A 21,887-nucleotide genomic window follows, 5' to 3' on the forward strand; every position below is an offset into this window, starting at 1 on the left:
AGAAAAAGAAGAACATATGTTTTATTATTATAAAATAATAGTTTAATACTATTATTGATTAAATTAACACACATACAAAGATATATAATTTTTACTGTATGTGGTTATTATACATAAATAGTAACGACATCATTGACATAAGTATCATAAGTATCCTCCTCAGTCCTGACGCAAATTTCCAATCTCGCGAAATCATTTGCAATATCATCGTTTTCATAATCAATTTGATCTCTTATCTGGAGGACACACGCATATAGGATAAATAAATTAATTTTATAAAACTGTTAAATATGTAAATTAACAAAAATAAAATAGAATAAGATTAAATAAAATAAAATAAAATAAAATTAAATTAAATTAAAATATCACCAAGCCTAACACTTTTGTTAAAAATGTGACAAATATAATAATTTTACGCACCTGTAGGAAAATTTGTTTCCCGAATCGCTCGTTTAACTTTTCTATGCATATCCTTGTTCCGTACGGAATGCCGGATCTTAAATTACCGGCGACAGTGACGTAACGAGTGCGGCCATCAAGATAATCCTAAAATGAATTTGTATACGTGTAGCATAAACGAACATTTAGCAAATTATTCTTTTGGATGGTACGGTGTGTCTATCGCGAATTACAAACCTGGAGAGTATTCAACATTTTTCCTCGATCATCCAAGTGATTGCGTTTGTCGTTCGTCCCGAACACGGGATAATATGCGGAAAGAGACACATTATGGAAAGTATGTCCTACGCATTTCAAATCTGTTCTGTTCAAGTTTATGTCTAAAGTGTCAAATGATCAAACATTAATTATTTTAGCAAAATTAAAATTTTAAAATTATTTATAAATTTCAATTATTAAAAAGGAGTCGATTTTTTAACAATAATAAATCATTAAAAAAGTAAAACTATTATATATATACTCTTACCGGTAGCAAGAATCATGGTGAACGTGAAAAGCGCAAAAATCGGCGTAAACATTTTCAAACCTCGTAATTTTGAAGCAAGTGAATGGCACAATTTGCGACAACTTTGTGACAATGCTTGCTCTGATCGTTGAACCGCCAAGTCCTCTTTTTAAAGCTGAGCTACTCACTTTTGCACAATGACAATTGGAATTTGCTAACGCTCGAAAATTTACTCGATCCCATCTGAATATCCTCAAATAAATAAAAGTAATCAAAATCGCCATACGTAGCAGATTATACGTGTCCTATTAAATTGATCATCGCACGTGGTCGATCACGTATACAACTTCTAATATCATAAAGCGCTTCTTTACGCAAAACATTGTATAAATGAGACGTATCTGTCCTAAATTTCAGCAGGATCGATTATTCGACGACAATATAATATTTGCGTTTAGATTATATCATCATTGAAATCGTAAAATGACTCTATCTTTATTATTTTATCGAATCTTATGTTATGGATTTTTTTTATATTTCACAAAATTATAATTATACACAGATCGATGTTTCAATCTTCTCGCAAATTTTCGAAAATGTCCAGAACAATAAATATATTCCATCACATCCCCAAATATTGACCGTTAAGTTTTTGATTATCGTTCCCACGTGAAGGCATTATGGCACTAAAGCTCCACATACTTTCTAACTATACCTCTCGTAAATAATATAGAACTTGGATGAATAGGACACGTGGAAAACCATACATCGTCAGTCTTGCGAAGTGGTTCATAGCTTTCGAACGCGTTTGTTCGGATTCGAGATAGAAAAACGGTTTAATACGATGAAGATCGGGAAGACACTTTCGACGCAGAAGCGAGTCAAATAAAGTATCATTGATCATCGATGAATCGCGATAGAACAAACATGGGGATTTTTATTAAATAGTACGACATATTTATCTGCGCGACAAAGACGATTTCGATAATATCTTACTTCTTTATTAAACCCTGTGGAACTACAGCTGCATAAGGTGATTATTGTTGTTTTCAGTCATACAGAGATACACAAGCAATATTTGCACAATTTATTTCCGCAACATTCAAAATTCAATTAATTAACTATTATTGTTTTTATTTTAAAACACTTATTCAATCCAAATATATAAACTAATTTATCAATTCATTTTAATCTATAAGCTCTTTATATTATTTTGCTGAAAAATCGCTTAAAGAGCGTTTCTCAAGACAATATACAGATACTTATAAACTGTAGCATGATCGATGTGTCATTGCACTGTACTCGCCAATATAGAACTAACATCATCGTGATGCGAGAGTAAATAAGTAAGGGAAACGACGAAAAAAAATGGAAAATTAGAAGACATTGCAAATTAGAGGAGGACGAAACAATGTATGATAGTCGATAATCATTTTCTTAATCGCATGACCTTACATCGGGATTGAAACGTTGATGAAAAGAGTCATTCGTTAAAAAATTTTTTTTCGGGAGAATATTGACCGAGGTTATTTTAAATACTGAAGGAAAGATTTATTCGATTAATAGAAAAAGGTATATATTTTAATTCCTTAAATACTTTGTTGCATTAAATATAATTAATTATTATTGAATTAATATTATAAATAATACATAAATATAATCATTCAGCTATACATAATGGCATACTAACGCGCATTTCCACGAAAAAAAAAAAAGTGTCCCAATTCTCGGAAACATATTTGTACTCTTTACCTTGCTGCTCAACTTTAATAATGCCAACTTGTACTTATATGTCATTTGTATAATGAAATCACTTTATCTGATGAGTTTATCGTGAGTTTAACGAGTTTGCTTGCTTCTAGCACATTAACAATCTTTTTCTCTAATATCAGTAATTATTAACTTTTTTACGCCAAGCTTTTTAAAGGATAATTAATTTAGAAAAAATGCAATAATAAGTTAATTTTCGAGAAACAAAAAAAAAAAAGAATCTAACGCTCACGATATAAGCCATTAGAAGATTCTATTTCACCAGACTCTAATAACTTTCTAGTTTACACTTATCTCGGATCTAATTTATAATAATACTACATGTGACATACATACGCGGTTACGCGGTTATTGACTTAGTCAAGGAGAGATAAACACGTAGCGTGTATTATATTTCATAAGTCAATCAAACGCGACGCTATATCCGTATGAAAGAATGAAATTCTACCGGAAGAAATTACTCGTGACTGTATCCAAGCTATAAACATGAATCCTTGATCGATCTTAATTTCTTATTTATCCATCCGAACGTGACATCCGCGTAAAGAATCCTCTTTCGCGGGGATCGCTCCGGGAAACCGGCTGGCGTCGCGACGCCAAACAACATCGGCTTCATTCGACGCGCGACGCTTTCTCGTGTCGCACGTGCGTGTAAAGCCTCTTTGTGTATGCGTGTGTGTATGTATGTGTGTGCGCGTGCCATACTCGTAGGCGCGTATCGCTCGATTCGAACGGACCGATTAATCGACGTACAAATATGATGGTGGTAGGAGTCAGGGACCATCAGGTACTTCTCTTCCATCCTTCGAGATTCATGCGTACATTTTTTTAATAATCTTCTTTCGCTCAGAAACGAGAAGGATGTCGCCGTTTTTTCATATATATGGTAGATATCGAAAAGCTTCGACGTTGCTGTTCAGAATTTAATACGTCGAATTTCTCTTTTGTCTCGATTTCTACATCTGCTCAAGCACATATCTAAAAGTGTAAATTTTGTGTAAAAAATTATTAATGTGTATATAATTGCAAAATTGCACTTAGACAATTTCTGTTTATCCGTTTATGTATCTGTTTAAACTTAAAAGGTAGATACACAGATATTACAAGCACATGAGGCGATTTTATCATGCGTTAATTAATATACGATCGTACTTTTTTACACGATTATATGAAATTCGTATCGTTGAAACTTCACGCACAAAAACCTTGCAAATTATCTTACAAGATCCGAAACGCTTTATTCGTTATCTTCCAACTGCTGATTTTGCCACATTTTCTAGAAAATAGAAAATAAAAAAAATAAAAAAAAATTAAATAAAAAGATTATTAATTTGCTTTTTATTCATATAAAATTTACAATCGTAATATATATTTTCAATAATAAAATGTAAATAATGTATATATAATAAATTAATATGTAATATAATAATACAGAAAATATTAAGAGAAACGAATCTTTTTACTTATAATGTATTTACCACAGAATGCGTCATATTCATCTTCATAATAGTAAAAAGTCTATATAGAAACATATTAAGGTGATTATTAAAGTGAAACATATTTAATTAAAGGAGGTTCAGTAATAGATGTACGTGCCTGTGCATAAATAAAATCACATAAATTACCTTACGATTATGTACGCCACATGTATATTTACACATTTTCTTGAATTCTATGTACGTAATAGACAGAAGCAGGGTATTCACCGATCGTAAGAGGAAAAGTGAGTGTTTTATTAATTGCGTTCACCTCGTTTAAGTAAATAGCTGGCAAGATTTAACGAGATAGAGACGTATTAAGATCTATGAATTATTGTTAGTCAGCAAACATAATTAGATGGTCGTTTAATATTTTCAGTCCTCTGACAGAGCGCGGCGTCTTTTTTATCGTTACCGCGATATAATCATTGAAACCACATGAGAATCGATTGATATATTTATCGCGAAGTCTAATTCGCATAATTAAATTTCAATAATAATCAAGAAATCCTAATCGAAAGTTTTTTTTGAAACCACATATAGTAATACCTTCTAACCGTATATCGGAACGTATCTCTCCGCGAGCTTCCGGCAAATATTAAGTTTCGCGTGTCATGAATATCGTTATTCTACGCCGACAATAATCCATATAGCATTATGAATATGCGATCGAAAATACCGTTTGAAAATGCCGTCAGAACATGCGAATCAATAACGAGGAGGAACCGGTGTTGGCCCTCTATATATTTTGTAAAATGCGTATTGCGAAGTTCCTATGTAATTTTCATTATCAATAGCGAATACAATCACGCGTTCCGTGAAATGAAATAAATTGTTTGGAAGAAAGATTAGAATATTTTTCTACACATAAATCATTTTCTTATATTATGATTAGTATATATATATACATGTAAAGAATTTTGAAATTATTTTGTTTTATTGCAGAGGCCCAAATGAATTCATCGGTTATAAAAAATTGGTTGCAACGTGGCGAACTTGAGAAACTGGAAAATATCGTGTTGGAGGGTCGAGGCGCGCGTTTATTAGGCGAACACTCACAGGATCTTAGAACTCGTGTCTTCCTGAAGGGACTCCCGAACTATTTGGTAAGAAAATCACGGAGGCCATTAAAAATTCTGCCTGTTTGAGAAACTATTTTCAATTCGGCAAGATTTCCTATAACGAATTACGGATAAAGATTAATATTTATTCTAGACGAAGATCTGTCAAGTGCACGATGCCGTTGCGCGCGGCTCGTTAGCTGAAACGCAGAAGATCATCACCGAAGAGTCGAAGAAGAAGCTGGCGATCGCCAAGGATTCTTGCGGCACGCCCTTGATACACAAAGCGGTCTATCACGATCAACCCGACATTGTCACCTGGCTCGTAGAAAATTATCCTATTACGCCGCAACAGAGAGATAAAGTACGCTTCTTTTTTTTAATCGCTGTTTGCGTGACGAAAAAAAAATATATATCGCAAGAAATTCAATTGTACACACTCGAGTAATTGCAATCGATGCGTCTTGGACATCAATTTCGAGATAAACATCAAATAATGAAAAGCTTTGCAGTGGAATTAATTGAGAGAACCTTTCTCGATTCATTCTTTATTTCAAAAGCGATGTCTGTCTAATCACTTTGTTTCATATACATAGATCTTAATGAACATGAGATCGATCGACCTTTATAATTCACGATACTTCGCGAGACCCATTTTCGCGACGGAATCGTGCCGCAAGGCAAACGTTTGTCGACTCTCTCAAAAAGAAGCCTCTGAATAATCGACTAGTTTCCTCCTAGTTTGCTTCTAGCAACGTTTATTATGACCCCGCATCGCGTGACGCGGGTAATAACGAAGTGTAAACCACCTGTTCTTCCCTTGCAACCGTCAACTTGTATCAGAAAATACACCCGGGACAAGAAGCGCGACTCTGGCCCTGCATATTAGCCCCAATATTCTCGTTCTTCGTATTTCATAGTCACGCGTACACATATCGAAGACGTAAATTTTGTAAATTCTAAATTCAATTGTAATTACAAAATCATACCCTATACGCATATTTCACTATGTATACTGTGTTTAGGAGGGAAAAACAGCTTTACACTATTGCGGCACGTGTAAAGATCCCGATTCGATCTGGGATCTTCTAATAGAAGGCGGATGCGACGCTAGTATTTGCGACAAGAAAGGAAAGCCGGCCGCTTATTACTTGAGACATCCCACGGAAATTGAATTACCCGAAGTGGAAGTGATGCCGCGAAGAAAAAGCACCGGCAAGGATTGTGAGTACAAATATTTTCATTTTAAAAGATTTTTAAACATTTTAGACATTTTAAAAGATAAACATGTAAGAAATACACACGGGAACACTTTATTAAAAAAAAAAAAAAAAAAAAAACCAATTATATTTTTCTTCTTTTTTTTCTACGTTACGTGCGTGATATGCAAATATTTTTCTTTCCTGGAAGAAAAAAACAGAGTATATCTTTCTAAAGTAGCTTGTTAAACTATATTTTTACAATACATCCGTTTACACTTTTTACTTTAAACACCGCGTAGAGATAAGTTTAAATATTACGTATCTCGTTCTGACTTTGCTAGTAAGTCATTAGAACAATTTCGAGAAAACATCGGGCAACTTTACGGCGAAGTACTATACGTATAAGAGTAGTAATTTCGTCTGTTTCCTATATTCGCGGATATAGATTCTTCGCCTTAGGTACCTCGCGTATTCATTTCTAATGACCGCGAGAAATCGATAGCACATAAATTCGTAAGGCAAGGCTAACTGCGACGTTCGATACGACACGATCGAAACGGGGAATTACCGCGCGCGCGTCCATCCAGCATGAGTTACATAATGCATCTAAACGCGAAAGAGAAAAGTATATCATGTCTCAGACATATAATTATTTATACACTTGTTCTAATGCGTTTTAAATATCGATAGTCAGGAGCTCTAAGATGTCGAATAAATTATAATACATTGTAAAATAAGATAATTATATATGAAAAGGAATGAGATTTTTTTTTTCTTTTAAACGGCTTCGCGCACGTAAATAGATCGTGAATCGACTTATCGTCAACGAGTAAGAGAGACTGATTTGATAAAATGATAAGAATTCGTCCTTCATTCCTCGATATGTTAGCTCGATGATTGTAGCAAAAGCAATTTTCAATAAACACGCATTTCAATCGTCTACCGTTTGTATATGATTGCATAAGAAATTTGCTAAATTGTTCGCACTACTGTTTGAATAATATATTAAAATTAATCGTCAATTAACGTTTAATTTTTTTGTATAAAAATAATTCGATAAACATTGTATTATTCTCCTTTTTTTTTTATCGTGGAATAAAAAATTGATTTCCTTGCAATTAGAATTACTCGCACGTTAAATAATAATATTTTGGATAACGCAAAATAAATGATCACATCGTTGTATTTTCGTATATTTGCTCGTTCAATCCTTGAGAAAGATCTCGCGTGATTGTAACATTTTATAAAATCCCGCGATCGTGCGGCCATAATTTATTAGAAACGGTGCATCGGTGCATGGCAGGTAAAGAATTGTAAACAATACTGGCCGCGTATGACAAGTTTTCTTCACCGAGTAACGCGATATCTATTGTATATACGTTGGTAGGCAATTTGCAACTCGGTGTCAGTAATATGACGGACCTCTCTTCTTCGCTTGGCCTCCAAGAAAATTTATCAATTTGACGATTGTACACGCCATCCGCGAGCATATTATCCAAGACGATATGAAATATTAAGTGAGACATGTGCATGCAGCGCTATTATCGAAGACACACCGATACGTACAATACAAATTGAATGCAGTCGAATCTATTTTTAACGATGAGAATCCTTTGAATACACAGCCGATATCAACTGTTCGGATTCTACATACGCATTTACCATGCAATACTTAGCAAATTTTGTCGTGTTTATAAATTATGTAAATAATACTTGACATATACAGAGTGTCTATTCAAACTTTGTAAAAAAAATTCCCCGAGAATTTCCTGATCTTCCAGATATTTTTATTCGTAATTCTAGGTAAAGAGAATATTTTAAAAATTTTTTGGCGCGATTATCTAAAATAAGATTTTTTTATCCTATGCATTCTTTCATGTTTTTCATTCATACGGAAGGAAATCATAAAACCGCTTAAATTTTAGATTTGTAAATGTACTAACAAAAAATTGAATATAGCTTCAGTTAAAGATAAACATTTTTCACTTCGTCTAATATTTATATTTCATAATATTTAATTGTCTGTCAAATCACATTATCGAGATATATTCCCAATAGCTTTATCAGTTTTATTAACACAACAAAGAATAAACCCCGCCACACACTAGTTTTTTTTCGATACAAAAAAATCATGTTTGAAAATATTGTATTATCTAAATCGTAATGTTTTTTTTTTTTTTTTTTTGCTCAAGCTCTGGATTTTAAACCTTCCAATATCAGGATATGGATTCATAACAGAGACATCGGAAAGTTGCAGCAGATGCTATGGGAGGGACATGGGTCGAAACTTCGATGCGAAACTAGCAATAATCCTCGGATAAGAAAATTCTTAGAAGCCACACCCTTCATCATGGTATAGTATCAGAATGAGTATGATAGAAAAAGTAATTTCTCGCTTGTGCGTTCAGTTATTTATAAAGCTAAAAACATCAACATATATTACGACAACTTATATAAAGAGATATCAAAGAAAATTACCAAAATTTTCCTATATAGGGCACAATAAAAGACGTCCATACAGCAGTCGTCAACAACGATTTGAAAGATTTCAAGCAGAAAATGGAAGGTGTTTCGCCTGTTGTTTTGTGCGGCAAGGATAGCAATGGTTTAAATGTCTTACATAAGGTATAAGAATTCTCAAGAGGAAGCTAGCCGATAAATCTTTCTTTAATTTATTAAGAAGTAAAGCACGATTCAAATGGCTCTTATCCCTTTTGTTAAAAGGCCGCTGGTTTAGGATATACGGATATTGCGCGTGAAATCCTCGAAAGGCATCCCGAAACGGTAGCAGTCCAAGATAACGAAGGAAAAACAGCGTTACATTATGCAGCTGCACTTAAAGACGACGGCGCCATGTACGATCTTCTGACGGAACACGGAGCCGACGAGAGTAAATTAGATAACGTGAGTGCTACATTATATATCTTCTATATAGATATTATATATCTTATCTATAGAAAACAATAATTGCTCAAAATCAAAATATCCTGACATATCGTTGTTGTTGTGAATTAGAGACAAAAGGCGCCTGCATTCTACAAGAATCGTCCTTCGGACGTGGACCTGTCAAATTTGTCGGTGATACCGGAGGCACCTCGAGTCTCCGCTACTTATCCGAAAAACTGGGACTGGAAAATTCTGGAATTAGGACAGATCGCTATGCGAGGAATGAAAAAGGTAGTTAGCAACATTGACAGTGCTTTTGGTAGTGCTGAGTCTACGATGAAGGATAGCTCGAATGAGAAGGTAAGTTTGCTATTAATTTTTTTCAATTATATATTTACACGCACAATATTCTGCCTGTTTAAGCTTGCCTCTAACAATATTCATTCTTTGTATGATACATTTTTATATTGATTAGTAATTATTTAGTGCACTCATCACACGCGTAGCCAGACATAGAAATCCCGGTCAAATGTAGTGTCGCATCCAGAATGAGTGTAGTCAAACGGTAGAAATTTTTTTTTCTTGGTTAGAAAAGGGGGGAGTCCCGATTCGCAAATTTCAGATCTACGATATGAAGGATTATATGGGAGATTTGGTGGAACAGATTAAGAGGGCCGATGAGGAGCAGCAGGAGGAGGAGGAGGAGGAAGTTGAGACCCCGAATGGAGACGAGGAGGAAGCACAGACTGAAAAAGAGAATGAAGAGAATAACGAGGAGGAAGCTGCGGATGAGAATGCGGAGGAAACGAACGAAGAGGAGCAGCGGAATACGGCGGAGGAGGAAACAAAAGAGGACGAAGAGGAGAAGGCATCCTCGGACGATGACGTGGTAACCGGGGCTGTCGCGGAATCGACGAAAGACGAGGAGGACGAGCCTGAGGTCGCCGTTAATGAGAACGCGGTCGACGAGGAATCCCCGAAGATCGAAGAAATCGCCGCCAGTGAAGAAACTGCCGTTGAGCATGAAGATAGAAATGAGCCCAGCACCGGCGATTCTGGCGTTGACGAAGAGCAGGTATTGTCTTAATCGTTTTGTCATAATCACCGCACTGTTCCTTGTATAATACAAAGAAGAAGCCGGGATTTCTCCATCTATGTCCGCTTGGAATTTTTATATATTAATTGCGTATATGGATAATTTTTTTTTTTTTAACTACAATCAATAATAATAAAATACATATTCTTTAAATAAAAAAAAAATAAAAAAATACATTTTTTTAATAAACTGGAAAAAAATATTTGACGATTCCCTAGACACAGAAATCAATTTGATTCATTATAAACAGATATCTCTTTTACGGACACTCTGTATGCATACATAATGCGCGTAGGCGCGGCAAGAGACAGACAATCGATTGCATGTAAAATTCCCACATACGATTAATATCTCGTATCGATCGCCTACGTGTCACCTAGTAGCGCGCATGATTGCGTACCTAAATATGACAGCAGGTTATCGTTGGCGAACACGAGGAGCCTGCCGAAGTAGAGTTGAAAGAAGGTAGTATGGTCCAAGATCTGGAAGTGGAGAACCTGCTGGAGAACGGCAACATGGAACAATTGGCAGCTTTGGTTCTGAATGGCGAAGGGCGACGATTGGTCGGACGGCAATCCGGAAATCCGGAACTCCAGGCATTCATCGACAACGTTCCAGCTTACATGGCACGTTATCTTTATAATAGATTTCGAAAAAAATATATATATATAACATATCGTTCCTTAATATTAGGGAAAAATTCATGCCGTACACATGGCAGCGCGGGAGGGGAATCTTCGTGATCTGCAAAACGCCCTGGATCGGCGTAAATTCGCGGTTGCGCGAGACGAATCCTCGCCCCATGGTGCAACGCCATTGCACGTTGCAGTTATATTTGGCAATACTGCTGTCATCAGGTACTCGACATATATTTTTACACACACACACATACATACAGCATGTACTCTTATATATTTTAACATACATCTTCTATTTGCGCTGCGCTCTCCGTTTTTTCTCCCTATCTCACGTTATCTTGAAGAATCAACCATTTGATCGATTCGATAAACAGACAAGGATGGGGGTACGATAATAATAAACTGATCGCTTAATTATTACAAACCGAACGCCGTTATGAGATCGTCGATCGATATCAGTTTACGATTCATCCCGATCATGCCACGATAGCCTCTCATTATGAATGACTCTATAAAAATGCTGCGGTCTCTCAACCTACACGTCACGTTAGATTTAATATTTTATATATCTGATTCAGGTACCTGGCGGGAAGGTTTCCAGAAACCGCCAACGCAATCGATCTCGACGGACGTACTCCGTTGCATTACGCCGCGACCCTCGCGGATAACGGCCACTATTACAACCTCTTGCTGCATCTGGGCGCCAATCCTTTAATACAAGACAACGTGAGTTCTATTATTAAACGATTTTTATTATTAATATCGCAATTTTGAAATAAATAATCAAATTTTGCAATGAGAAAAAATTTCGAATTTTAACGAAAAATTCGAATTATTTTTTATTCTAATAAAGAATTATTAGTTTCTAATAAAGAATAGAGAATTATTATTCCGATAAACGCTCGTATATAAAATGTTCACACGAATCTAGTGTTGCAAGCGAAATAAAACATTATCTTTTATCGCGTAGTTCGGACACAAGGCGGATTATTACAAGGAAAATCAAAGCGATCTATCGCACAAACGGCTTCTTCGCGATTTCGGAGCTAGCGAGAGACTCGCCGACGAGATGTTAACAGATAAAGGTATTTGTTGTTTATTCGTGGCATTTCAGTAGCGAGCACCAATTGATAACAGCGTAAAAAAAAAAAAAAAAAGCGCGCGGCAAACTATCCGGGCACTTTTCCTCGCGATGTATTGTCCTTCGTGTATCGTGATTGAGAATCTTTCCTATTTAAGTCGGAATCTTCGTAAAGATATTCGACATCGCACTTGGCACGAGACGTACGTTATGTGTCGCGATTTCGTCAAGTATCCATTGATTGTTTCTCCTCCGCACACGAAACTTTCTTAATTTTCGATTATCTTAATAATGTTCAGTTTCGTTCATGATTGACTTATACTTTTCTTTTAGACAACCCTCCCCATCAAGTCGTCTCTCAAATACCGCGTAAGAATCCTAATCGAAATACTTGTTGAGCACACAAGTGTTACGATTTTACTGACTTTCTGATTTTGTGGAATGATTTGATTTGCTTCGTTCGATTATTTTCATAACAGCACGTAATCAATCCGACACTTAACGTTTCAGGGTATTGATCGAGCTAAGATGTAATAGTATCGGTTCACTAACATTAATATTCATTTATCGATCCAATATTTTTTATAGTTAAATACTACATATATATATATATATAATTATTGTACTCATTGGTAAAAAATTTTATGATCTCGTGATAAAACGCCGATTATAAATTAGCTTTACAATTGCATCGCATATTAATCTCATAAACTCTTTGAGATAAAAATATTTATTCTTCGCAAAACTAAATATTTTTCAGCATTAGATATACGTCAAAGGATCACTATATTAAATTATAAGATATATTAGGATGGTCAAGAAATAAAGTTCCTTATATTATTACGACTTTTGTTTATTACTTATGTAGAAATTGGACTTATCGTGTTAGAATAGAAACTAATGATTACCTCTCAATATAGTCTCTCTTGGAAAAGATTCGTGCCAAGATGGAACAAGTATTGTACATTAATTTTCTCGAAGACTATATTAAGTAGTTATTAGTTTCTATTCTAATATAAGCCCTATTGGTGCATAATTTGTAGAGAAAAATTATAATAAAACAGAGATCCTTATTTTTTGATCCACTCTAGTATAAAGCAGTTTTATAACCTTCGATACGCTTCTTTAAGCGTAATATTTCGTCTAAAACTCAATTTCGACTCTTCGATAATTATCGCTAACATTAAACCGTAAAATTTGCTTACTCGTTCTTTCGCGTCAATTCTCAAACATCTCTCAACGTCGCGATGGCTGTTAATCCGGCTGTTCTCTCAATCACCGCTGCTGCCGAGATTTACAGTTCCCGGAGGTGATATCTACTCGGCCCGACGTGATGTGAGCGAGCCCGAGATTCTGACCACCCTGGAGCGATGTTTCCGATTGCTGGCGGGCAACCGGCGATCGTCGATACCGAAGACGCCATCGAACGCCGGTACACTAGTCGCTCGTTGCCTGAAACGGCCCGTATTCGATTTGATCAAGCACCGTGTGACTCGCATGGACCACAATCTCTTTGACGTGATCTGGCCTGCCCTGAAAAGGTACGGTACCGTCACGGGCAACGGTAGCAAGACTAGCAGCGCCCGCTCGAGTCTTAGCAACTCCACGGACGAGGATCAGGGTTACGGCGTAGTGGCGCCCGATTTGGAAAGTTACGTCGTTTTCACGGAGTTCTTCGATCCCTTCATCCGGGAGTTGCATTGCGTCACAGCGAGCGGCGATTTACTTGATCATCCGTTGCCGCATTTTTTCCACATTGGACACGAGGAGGACGCGGAGATCCCGCCGGATGAACCGATCGTCACCGCGATTGCGCAATACGATCTAGATCCGACCTGTAAATTTATTCAAGCCGGTGTTTTAGAGTGTACCAGAAACCTGGCCAATTATAGCCTGCCATTGACACTGACGGTCAATCAACTGGAGGAGGTCGAGAGGGAGATCACTACTGAGCTGATGAGCCCGGAGATCGCCGATTTGATGGCGGAGGGTAGCAGCGAGGACGAGGCCGGTACATACTTTACTCTTAACGAGATCCTCGATCAACCTAGCCGAATACGAGCACAATTGGCAGCGGCCGGTCTATTGTTACCGATCACGGAGTATGAGCTGAACGACGATCGGCGTCTTCATGGCAAGCATTGGCCCTACGGACGTGGCGTGTATGTTACTACAGCCGGTGATCTCGCCGCGTGGGTGAACGTCCAGGATCATCTGAGGATCGTCTGTCGCACCAGCGAGAACCGGCCGGGCATGGTAGGCCGCGCTTATGTCAGAGTGGCTAAACTGATGATGATATTCGACCGAAAATTAAAATTCAAACGAGATCAAAAGCTTGGCTTCTTGACCGCGCGCCCGCACGCTCTCGGCAACACTCTCAGATTCTGTCTGATTGTCCGGCTTCCGGAACTCTCAAAGACGCCCGACAATCTGAAGCACCTATGCGTAGTGCGCGGTCTAAGCGTACGCGACACTATAAAGAGGGATATGGTGAGGATCAGCAATCAACAATCGCTGGCGATCACCGAGCTGCAGACCCTCCAAGACTTCTCCAGAGCGGTGCACAATATCATCACGCTGGAAAAGGAATTGTCGTTGAACAACTCGATGAAGCTCGCCAATCTCATCACCGGCATATTCCGCAAGCGAGTAAACGCGTCCAGGAACTTCAAGACAAATCAATAACGTTAACCATTACGAAAGACGATAAAACATCAGATTCTTGAAGACGATCTGATATCATCCATCTTTTTCCACACTTTACAAACGAAAACTCAAGAAGAAAATAAAATAAGAATTATCAAAAATGACCATTGCGCACTTTCTATGTGTGTGTGTGTATGTGTGTGTGAAATACGGAATGTATCTTAAATGACTCAAAAAAAATCATCGATCTATCCTGGGAAATTTTATATGGAAGAACTTTATTAGGAAGAGATATTTAAAGGAAGCAAAATAACACTAATTCATCATTTATCGAAGATTTTTATTTTACGCAACAACTTGATTCAAATACTCATATTTAATACAAGAGTGATCTCTCTTGTCGATTGTCTTCAAGAACTTCACCTCCCTACGTTCTTTCTTTTCTTTTAAGTCTTTCTATAAGTAATATTTACGCTTATTTATGGAAATTTTCTGTGATAATTATGAGCCAACATCTGACAGTCAATTACTCATTATAGACTGAACTTTTTAGATAACTTAGGCTATAATAAGCGAGAGGGAGAGAGAGAGAAAGAGAAAGAGAGAAATGCGTTGGAAAGATATGTGAACGTTATTTTGTTTTCTCTCGTGCACATCCAGCATCTCTCTTATGAAATTACGCTAAATCATAATCGTAGTCGCTCTATTAACCGGATTAACCGGCGACGAGAATACAGGATTGCTGATTAGGTTAGTAAACGATCAGCATTATTGGTATATACACGGACATCATTGTCGCACAAAATCTCACAATTGTGCATTGTAAATCTTTGTTCGAAATAATTCAAAATTATTTAAAATTATATTTGTATGATGTAATATTATCTATATTTTTACAAAAATAACGATTTTACATGAATTTTTCTTGAGATAAAATATAAATATATAAGTAAAATATTGCCTCTAAACACACACACACACACACATACATACATGAAGGATCCACATACATTTAAGAATTCGTAAGCATATTTTACAAAATTATAAGAATTATAAAATATATTTTGTTTTTATATTTATATATATATATATGTCTAAGCATGTAAAACGCGATATTTTCATGTAAAATCGAAGACATCGGAATTTTTCGATGCGACACTGATGGCACAATAAGCTTCAAAAATGTCAAAGCCTTTTCAAAAGCTTTCTTTACATGTAATGCACGAGTCGATGTTCACACAAAACAAAAAGGACGTAGCACATGTCTTTCCAATGTTATTATTCATTCTAAAATAAACTCGTTTATCTATCTTTTACTCTTACTCATCCATTTTATTGTAGGCTCACGTTGTGCAATTTGAACTTGTTAATTCGAAAAATGAAACAATAGGCGTCTAAATGTCATATCTTATTTTTGATATATATGTATAAATAAATCTGTACACCCCTCCCCCCCCCCACACATCAGATATATATATATATACTATGTGTATACTCTCTATATATTTTTATAAATATTATATTCTGCTGCGAATAATATATTATAATATTATATTGTAATAGTATTAATAATAAAAAAGTAATCACTCGTACACACAAAATATAAAAATTTAATTCAACGATAAAAGATTATTTTTATACATATACATATATACATATATATAAGGAAATTTCTGACATTTAAACGTCTTTTGATTGACAATCATCTGTAATTACTTACCATGTTACACAGACAATCACCAATGCACTTTTTTCAGGTAGATCAATCGTGTTTGTTGCTCAGTTATGTTTGTCTCTGCTTGTTTATTTTAGATTCTGAACTTGTAAATATGATAAGCGAAGCTGAATTACGTGTTTTGTCACGTTTTGCCAAGTGATTATGCAACACAAGTGTCTCATGAAGCATTTTCTGCAAGACTGAAAAGCATTATTGCATCAATTAATTCTTAGATTATAAAAGATAGATAAAATAAAAAAAAATGTTTACTTAAGTAAGAGATTTTATTAAGATATAATTAAAATTTATACAAAAATCCTGCGTTGTCCGCACAAAATCGCAATAATTATTTTCAGCAACTAACAGTTTGCCCGATTTTTAATATTGAATATAACATGCATGCTATAAATTGACATAAAATTTTATTTTGTGACTATTTGTATTATTAATTGAAATGTTTAATTTTCAAGATAAAATTAACATGCGCAATAATGCTTTCGTAATTAATCCGCAACAATCTAATGGATTTATCTTACAGATGATAACGAAGCCGAAATACCGATATTTCGAACGGAAGAAGGCCGTTATTTAGCATCATGTAAATATCACATATGCATGGCAAAGTGTTACATTTTTCATATCATTATAAAATCCGTTGTAACGAAATTTTCTATTCTCTAGCATTGGGTGATCCCTTAATTAAAGGATTAACGGAAGTTGCTAACGCGCGTCCAAAGGATCCGGTCACGTATCTCGCGACATATCTGTACAACTTCGCCAGCAAGAATAAAGCCAACGAACAGGTATATGTCTGATTGAAACAATAGACGAATTGAATATTACAGGATATCATAGCCTTGACGAAGAATTTCGCATTATTTTTTTCACTCTGACTTCAGGAATCTGATGTCCTCATTATACCTGATCGTGAGGAAGAAAATGTGGAAAATATCGAGAATGAACATTTCGATGAAGACGCCGGTTATCCTCGAAGTCCAGCTTCAGACATACCTGAATCTACATTCAGCAATCCTAATAGAGTACGTGAATGAAAATATAAATTTCAACATTTAAAAAAAATAATATTTTCTTGCAAAAAAAAAAAAAAAGCTACGATTTATTTTATGTCGATCTCTTACAATAAATACAACTATCTCGCATAGAAAATAAAAGTGAAAACAACGTTTCTCAGGATGAACATGGACAAAGCATGATCCATTTCGCGGCAGTTCGTTCCTATTCGAAGGATGGTCTGTATCACCTGTTACTGGAGATGCAGGTTAACGTTGGTTTCAGGGATGAACTATATCGGACAGCCAGAGATGTTGCCGAACAGGCAAATATACGAGAGAACGTTGAAGAGATTGATCGCTACGTTGTTCATCTAGCGGCGAGAGGTAAGAGAGAAGACAAAATATATTAACAATGATTTATATCTTTATGTAGAAAATGATAGAATGAGAGAATCATACGATATTCAAATTTGACATGCAGGAGAAACTGAAAAGCTGGTCGAACTTTTACTGGAGGGTTACGATCATATCTTGGACGCCGAGGATGAAGAAGTGAACATCATCGACGTTGCTGCCCAAAGAGAACACGAAGCTACAGTGCAATTTCTACAATCAATTCCTAATTACGTGGTAAGATAACGCAAAAGAATCTATGAGATAACAATTATTATTTACGTTTCTTTTTTTTTTTAATTACGGCTTAACAAAATTGTCTGACTTGTATTGGACAGAATCAACGTGAGGAGGTACACGCTGCGATTCGGGCCAACAACGTGGATCATGTGAAGGAACTTTTGAACAAGAACAATGGGGGTGGAAAATTGTTGGCTGTCGGAAAAAATTCGTTAGGCCGATGCGCACTCCACATCGCTGTGCTTTGGGAAAATGAAGAGCTTGTTAAATTTATCGCTAGAATGTATCCGGAAACATTACGCATCGGCGATAATGTACGAATCGTTCAAAAGGGACATGTATAAAAATTAGGGTGATAAAATAAAATTGGTTCAATTCTGCGAGTTATGATAGGCTTAAAAAAATAAATAAGAAAACGATACGAATGTCTCTCAATCGTAAGACACGAGTTATTATTGTTAGTCAAGATTGATTGTTGAGATGATTTAAGATTAAAAAAAGAAAAGACGCGCCTGCATCTTCGTAACGCATAAAAAATATCTTTTTTCAGTTGGAAAGAACAGCTCTTCATTATGCAATGGGAGTGCCGTCCGTGGAAGTATTGAGTAATATATTGATTACGGCGGGCGCGAAACGCATTGTCAAAGATTTGGTAAGTCACATTTTTCGAATAACAAATGCTCTCTTTTTCTCTCTTCATACACACGCATATATACATACAGTAAAGATAATATTCTTAATTTTTAGAAATCTCGGCAACCTTCGTATTACTTCATGAACAAATCTGATATCGAACGACTTCAAGAAGAGGAAAGATCTATGATCATGTAAATCGTATGCTAAACACCTACATCGATTTCGCGATTATATGATTACACTTTAATGTATTCATGCATTCCATTATGAATATTGAAATGTATGTTGAAAAAGTAGAGCCGACGAGAGGCAGGATAAATATAGATTACGGCAATTCGCAAGAGAACTCGAGATATGGTTCTCTACGCTGCGTATATTTCTATTTATCTCAACAATATCATTATATGTCCATTGTTTTTGACGTCAATTATAAAAAAAATAAATATGCCTCAAAAAAAACTTTTTTAATCTCTTTCTCTATACGTTCTTTTAGATTAAATATTTAACATTTTATGTTTTATTTTTGCATATATGAGGAATATTTTACGAAAAAATTTTGTTACCACAGAGGGCCCCTATTAATTCTCGTCGGCTGTTGAGAAAAGCTCGTATTTTTGCATGATATATCATTGAAAGTATATTGATTCATGAATTATATGAATTGTAACTATGTCGAATGTTGAGACAATTTAGTGCCTTATAAATAAATGTAACGAGACTGCAATGTATATAGTCATCATTTTTTGTCGAACTATTCGAATAGATATATTCAAGTATGCGTTAACTTTGTGTTAAAAAAAAAATATATAAAGAAATAGTAACCCTGGTGGAAATAATTTTACAACGATTTAAGGAATTAAGGATTTAAAGGCAATATTTGATGCCTTTGAAAGAAAAACCCAGGATTGTTCGTCATTCTGCTATTTATTATAATTTAATTCTCTCAATGCTTAATAATCTTAAATTAAGTTGTGCTTGTTCGACATATCAACTAAGGTAAATTGAGATCAAAAAAAGTTTAACGTTCCGATACGAAATTCCTAGCGTTGGTCTCGGTAGCATTATTTTGCCGCGTGATCATAAGATACTCCTCGGTGATTTCCTCGGGCTGGATCTTATTAAAATACATCTCCCGATCCTTGTGTACATAATATGTATCATCGAAGTTAAAATGCAATCCCAGCACTATATTTAATGCAGAGGTATCGTACGCGTGACAGCCGGAGTATCGATACTGTGGTTTTTTATTGAACCTACAGCCCGCTGACTGTGCACCTACGAAAATTTAGTTAAGAAGGCTTAACATTTGGAGAACCAATAAAAAAAATTGATATGTTCCCACTGAGAAATATAAAAATTATAGAATTATATGAATGCATAAATCAAAAGTATTTACCAATAGGGGAAATACAATCTCTCGTCAATGAACACTGGACCCAAGGTAGCATTACACTTTCCCTAATGTTTTTAAAATTACTAATTACTAAGTATGATGCTCTAATCAGTGGGAGAAAGAAAAAGCTCTCAGCGGAGGCATGAAAGTATTCGTACATCTTTGGATGCGTTAGGGAACTAATGGCGTGCCTCGTAGGCCAAGTTAAGATTCCAGATTTTGGACAAAGATATTTCGAAATGTCTGAGGAATTCAGACGCACATTTGAGTCCATATAGATAATACTACCTAGCGTATTTAAAGCTGTCTGTGATACAAAAGCATGATTTAATCAATACACTTCTTTTGGAAAACTATAAAGGCGTTGTAGAAATTGTTACTCACTTGAATAACTAAAGGTCTATAAACATGCAGTGTGTCGTCTTCGACGTGAGCAGGAAATGGGCTTAGATCGAAGTGAATCACATTACATCTTGTAGAATTACAAGCAAGTCTAATATTTTGTAAGGAATCATCATTCAAACCGACACTATAAATCACAATACTATTATTTGGCAAAAAATGGCTGATGTTTCTAACAAAGCCATAAATATATTGCTCGTTTCCAGGTCTTACGAGTGACACAACCGTCACATTCTGAGGCTTGAGACTAATTGATGTAGTGCTCGTCTGACCATCCAGACCAAGCAATGCAAGATATTTGGAATCTGTCACCAGACGTTTCTCCTCGACGTCTTTCAAATTTTCCTTAAAACGATATCTTACAGTTAATGAAACAAAAATGAAAAAGTGGCTAATCTGTCAAATAATATATTTACCTGGAAGTTCCGTAATTGTTTGTGAGTCTCCGTCACTAAAGTCTGAATGGAAGGTCGTTGATTGCTGAAGGCAATGAAAACGATGCTGCTTCCTGCTATGCAGATCAGCAACAATAGCAGGCCCTTGATACGCATCGCTCATCGTTTAACGAGATTTAGTGGGCAACCGGAGACAGTAATACCGATTACGTTATATCAAGAACGCCCTCTTCTAGGTTAGACTTTTCTTGCACCGTCATAATATGTCACGTTACAAAAGATTACGGAAACTCATAATTGATGCAAGAATAATTAATGCGTTTTATCAACCTAATGTTTACAAGATTAGAGATTAGGATCAAGGACTTCGATAACTATTTTCCGTGACTTTGACAGACGTTTTCTTTCCGTACAGTATTTTATTCAGCATAAAACATAAAACCCGCAACATGCAAAATTAGACAAATTAGATAGAGACGAAGTTGATGTATGTACTGAGTGTCGACCATAGACATACCATAGTATATCTAGAGATCTAGACCGAGCGTTGCCTTTATTTAAGGAGTGGGGATAAAGATGCACGTAGAAAAAGACATACTCTACTCTATTTCGTGCTCCTTGCGTTCTCTCTCGCTCGCACGTAGAATAGCGTACTCTTTCGCTATGTTACATGCGAGTGAGAGAGAGCGCAAGGGACACGGAACAGAGTATGTCCTTTTCTACGTGCACCTTGACCCTCACTCCTCAACACTCGGTCTAGATATACTATGTCTATGGTATCGACCCTAGACTTTATATATAAAAATACAGAAGCAAATATGGCGTCGCAATTTCTGATTGGTAGTTTCTCCATCTAACTGAGGTAGCCATGTCGAATGTCGAGTCCATAGCGGAGTAGAAGACATGCTGTCAGACTCGTATCAGATAATGTATTAA

General features: G+C 35.8%; 3 protein-coding genes across 12 annotated transcripts; 1 reads left to right on the forward strand and 2 right to left on the reverse strand.

Moving 5' to 3' along the window:
- Positions 1-42: 42 nt before the first annotated feature.
- LOC138942673 (uncharacterized) lies at positions 43-1,831 on the reverse strand. Of its 2 annotated transcripts, none has more exons than XM_070313066.1 (4): positions 926-1,831; positions 637-743; positions 421-546; positions 43-236 (listed from the first exon to the last, which is right to left on the reverse strand). In XM_070313066.1, the coding sequence occupies exons 1-4, from the start codon at positions 975-977 to the stop codon at positions 108-110; spliced, it is 414 nt and encodes a 137-aa protein (XP_070169167.1). In that variant the 5' UTR covers positions 978-1,831; the 3' UTR covers positions 43-107. The 2 variants fall into 2 exon arrangements, with proteins under 2 accessions (XP_070169167.1, XP_070169166.1); XM_070313065.1 differs by having other exon boundaries at positions 637-779.
- On the forward strand, positions 1,693-19,477 carry LOC138942671 (uncharacterized). Of its 9 annotated transcripts, XM_070313062.1 has the most exons (22): positions 1,693-1,937; positions 5,098-5,258; positions 5,368-5,577; positions 6,239-6,437; positions 8,608-8,768; positions 8,912-9,040; positions 9,140-9,319; positions 9,431-9,661; positions 9,924-10,376; positions 10,811-11,023; positions 11,091-11,254; positions 11,614-11,761; positions 12,006-12,120; positions 12,450-12,485; positions 17,018-17,077; positions 17,161-17,282; positions 17,379-17,519; positions 17,672-17,876; positions 17,974-18,122; positions 18,224-18,439; positions 18,676-18,777; positions 18,873-19,477. In XM_070313062.1, exons 2-22 carry the CDS (start codon positions 5,106-5,108, stop codon positions 18,954-18,956), a joined length of 3,471 nt encoding a protein of 1,156 aa, XP_070169163.1. In that variant the 5' UTR covers positions 1,693-1,937; positions 5,098-5,105; the 3' UTR covers positions 18,957-19,477. The 9 variants fall into 9 exon arrangements, 2 of the variants coding, with proteins under 2 accessions (XP_070169163.1, XP_070169164.1); XM_070313063.1 differs by lacking the exon at positions 12,450-12,485; XR_011448363.1 differs by lacking the exons at positions 1,693-1,937; positions 12,450-12,485; positions 17,379-17,519; ... (3 more) ...; positions 18,676-18,777; positions 18,873-19,477 and adding exons at positions 3,290-3,461; positions 4,362-4,397; positions 13,417-15,512 and having other exon boundaries at positions 17,161-17,189.
- A 189-nt stretch (positions 19,478-19,666) lies between these two features.
- Positions 19,667-21,463, reverse strand: LOC138942672 (uncharacterized). The gene is made up of 4 exons (XM_070313064.1): positions 20,973-21,463; positions 20,539-20,901; positions 20,158-20,461; positions 19,667-20,036 (listed from the first exon to the last, which is right to left on the reverse strand). Exons 1-4 carry the CDS (start codon positions 21,105-21,107, stop codon positions 19,780-19,782), a joined length of 1,059 nt encoding a protein of 352 aa, XP_070169165.1. The 5' UTR covers positions 21,108-21,463; the 3' UTR covers positions 19,667-19,779.
- Positions 21,464-21,887: the final 424 nt, after the last annotated feature.

The sequence above is a fragment of the Polyergus mexicanus genome, unplaced genomic scaffold (assembly GCF_030449975.1).
Source record: "Polyergus mexicanus isolate NDT 795.1 unplaced genomic scaffold, iyPolMexi1.0 SCAF_23, whole genome shotgun sequence".
Classification (NCBI taxonomy): Eukaryota; Metazoa; Arthropoda; class Insecta; order Hymenoptera; family Formicidae; genus Polyergus; species Polyergus mexicanus.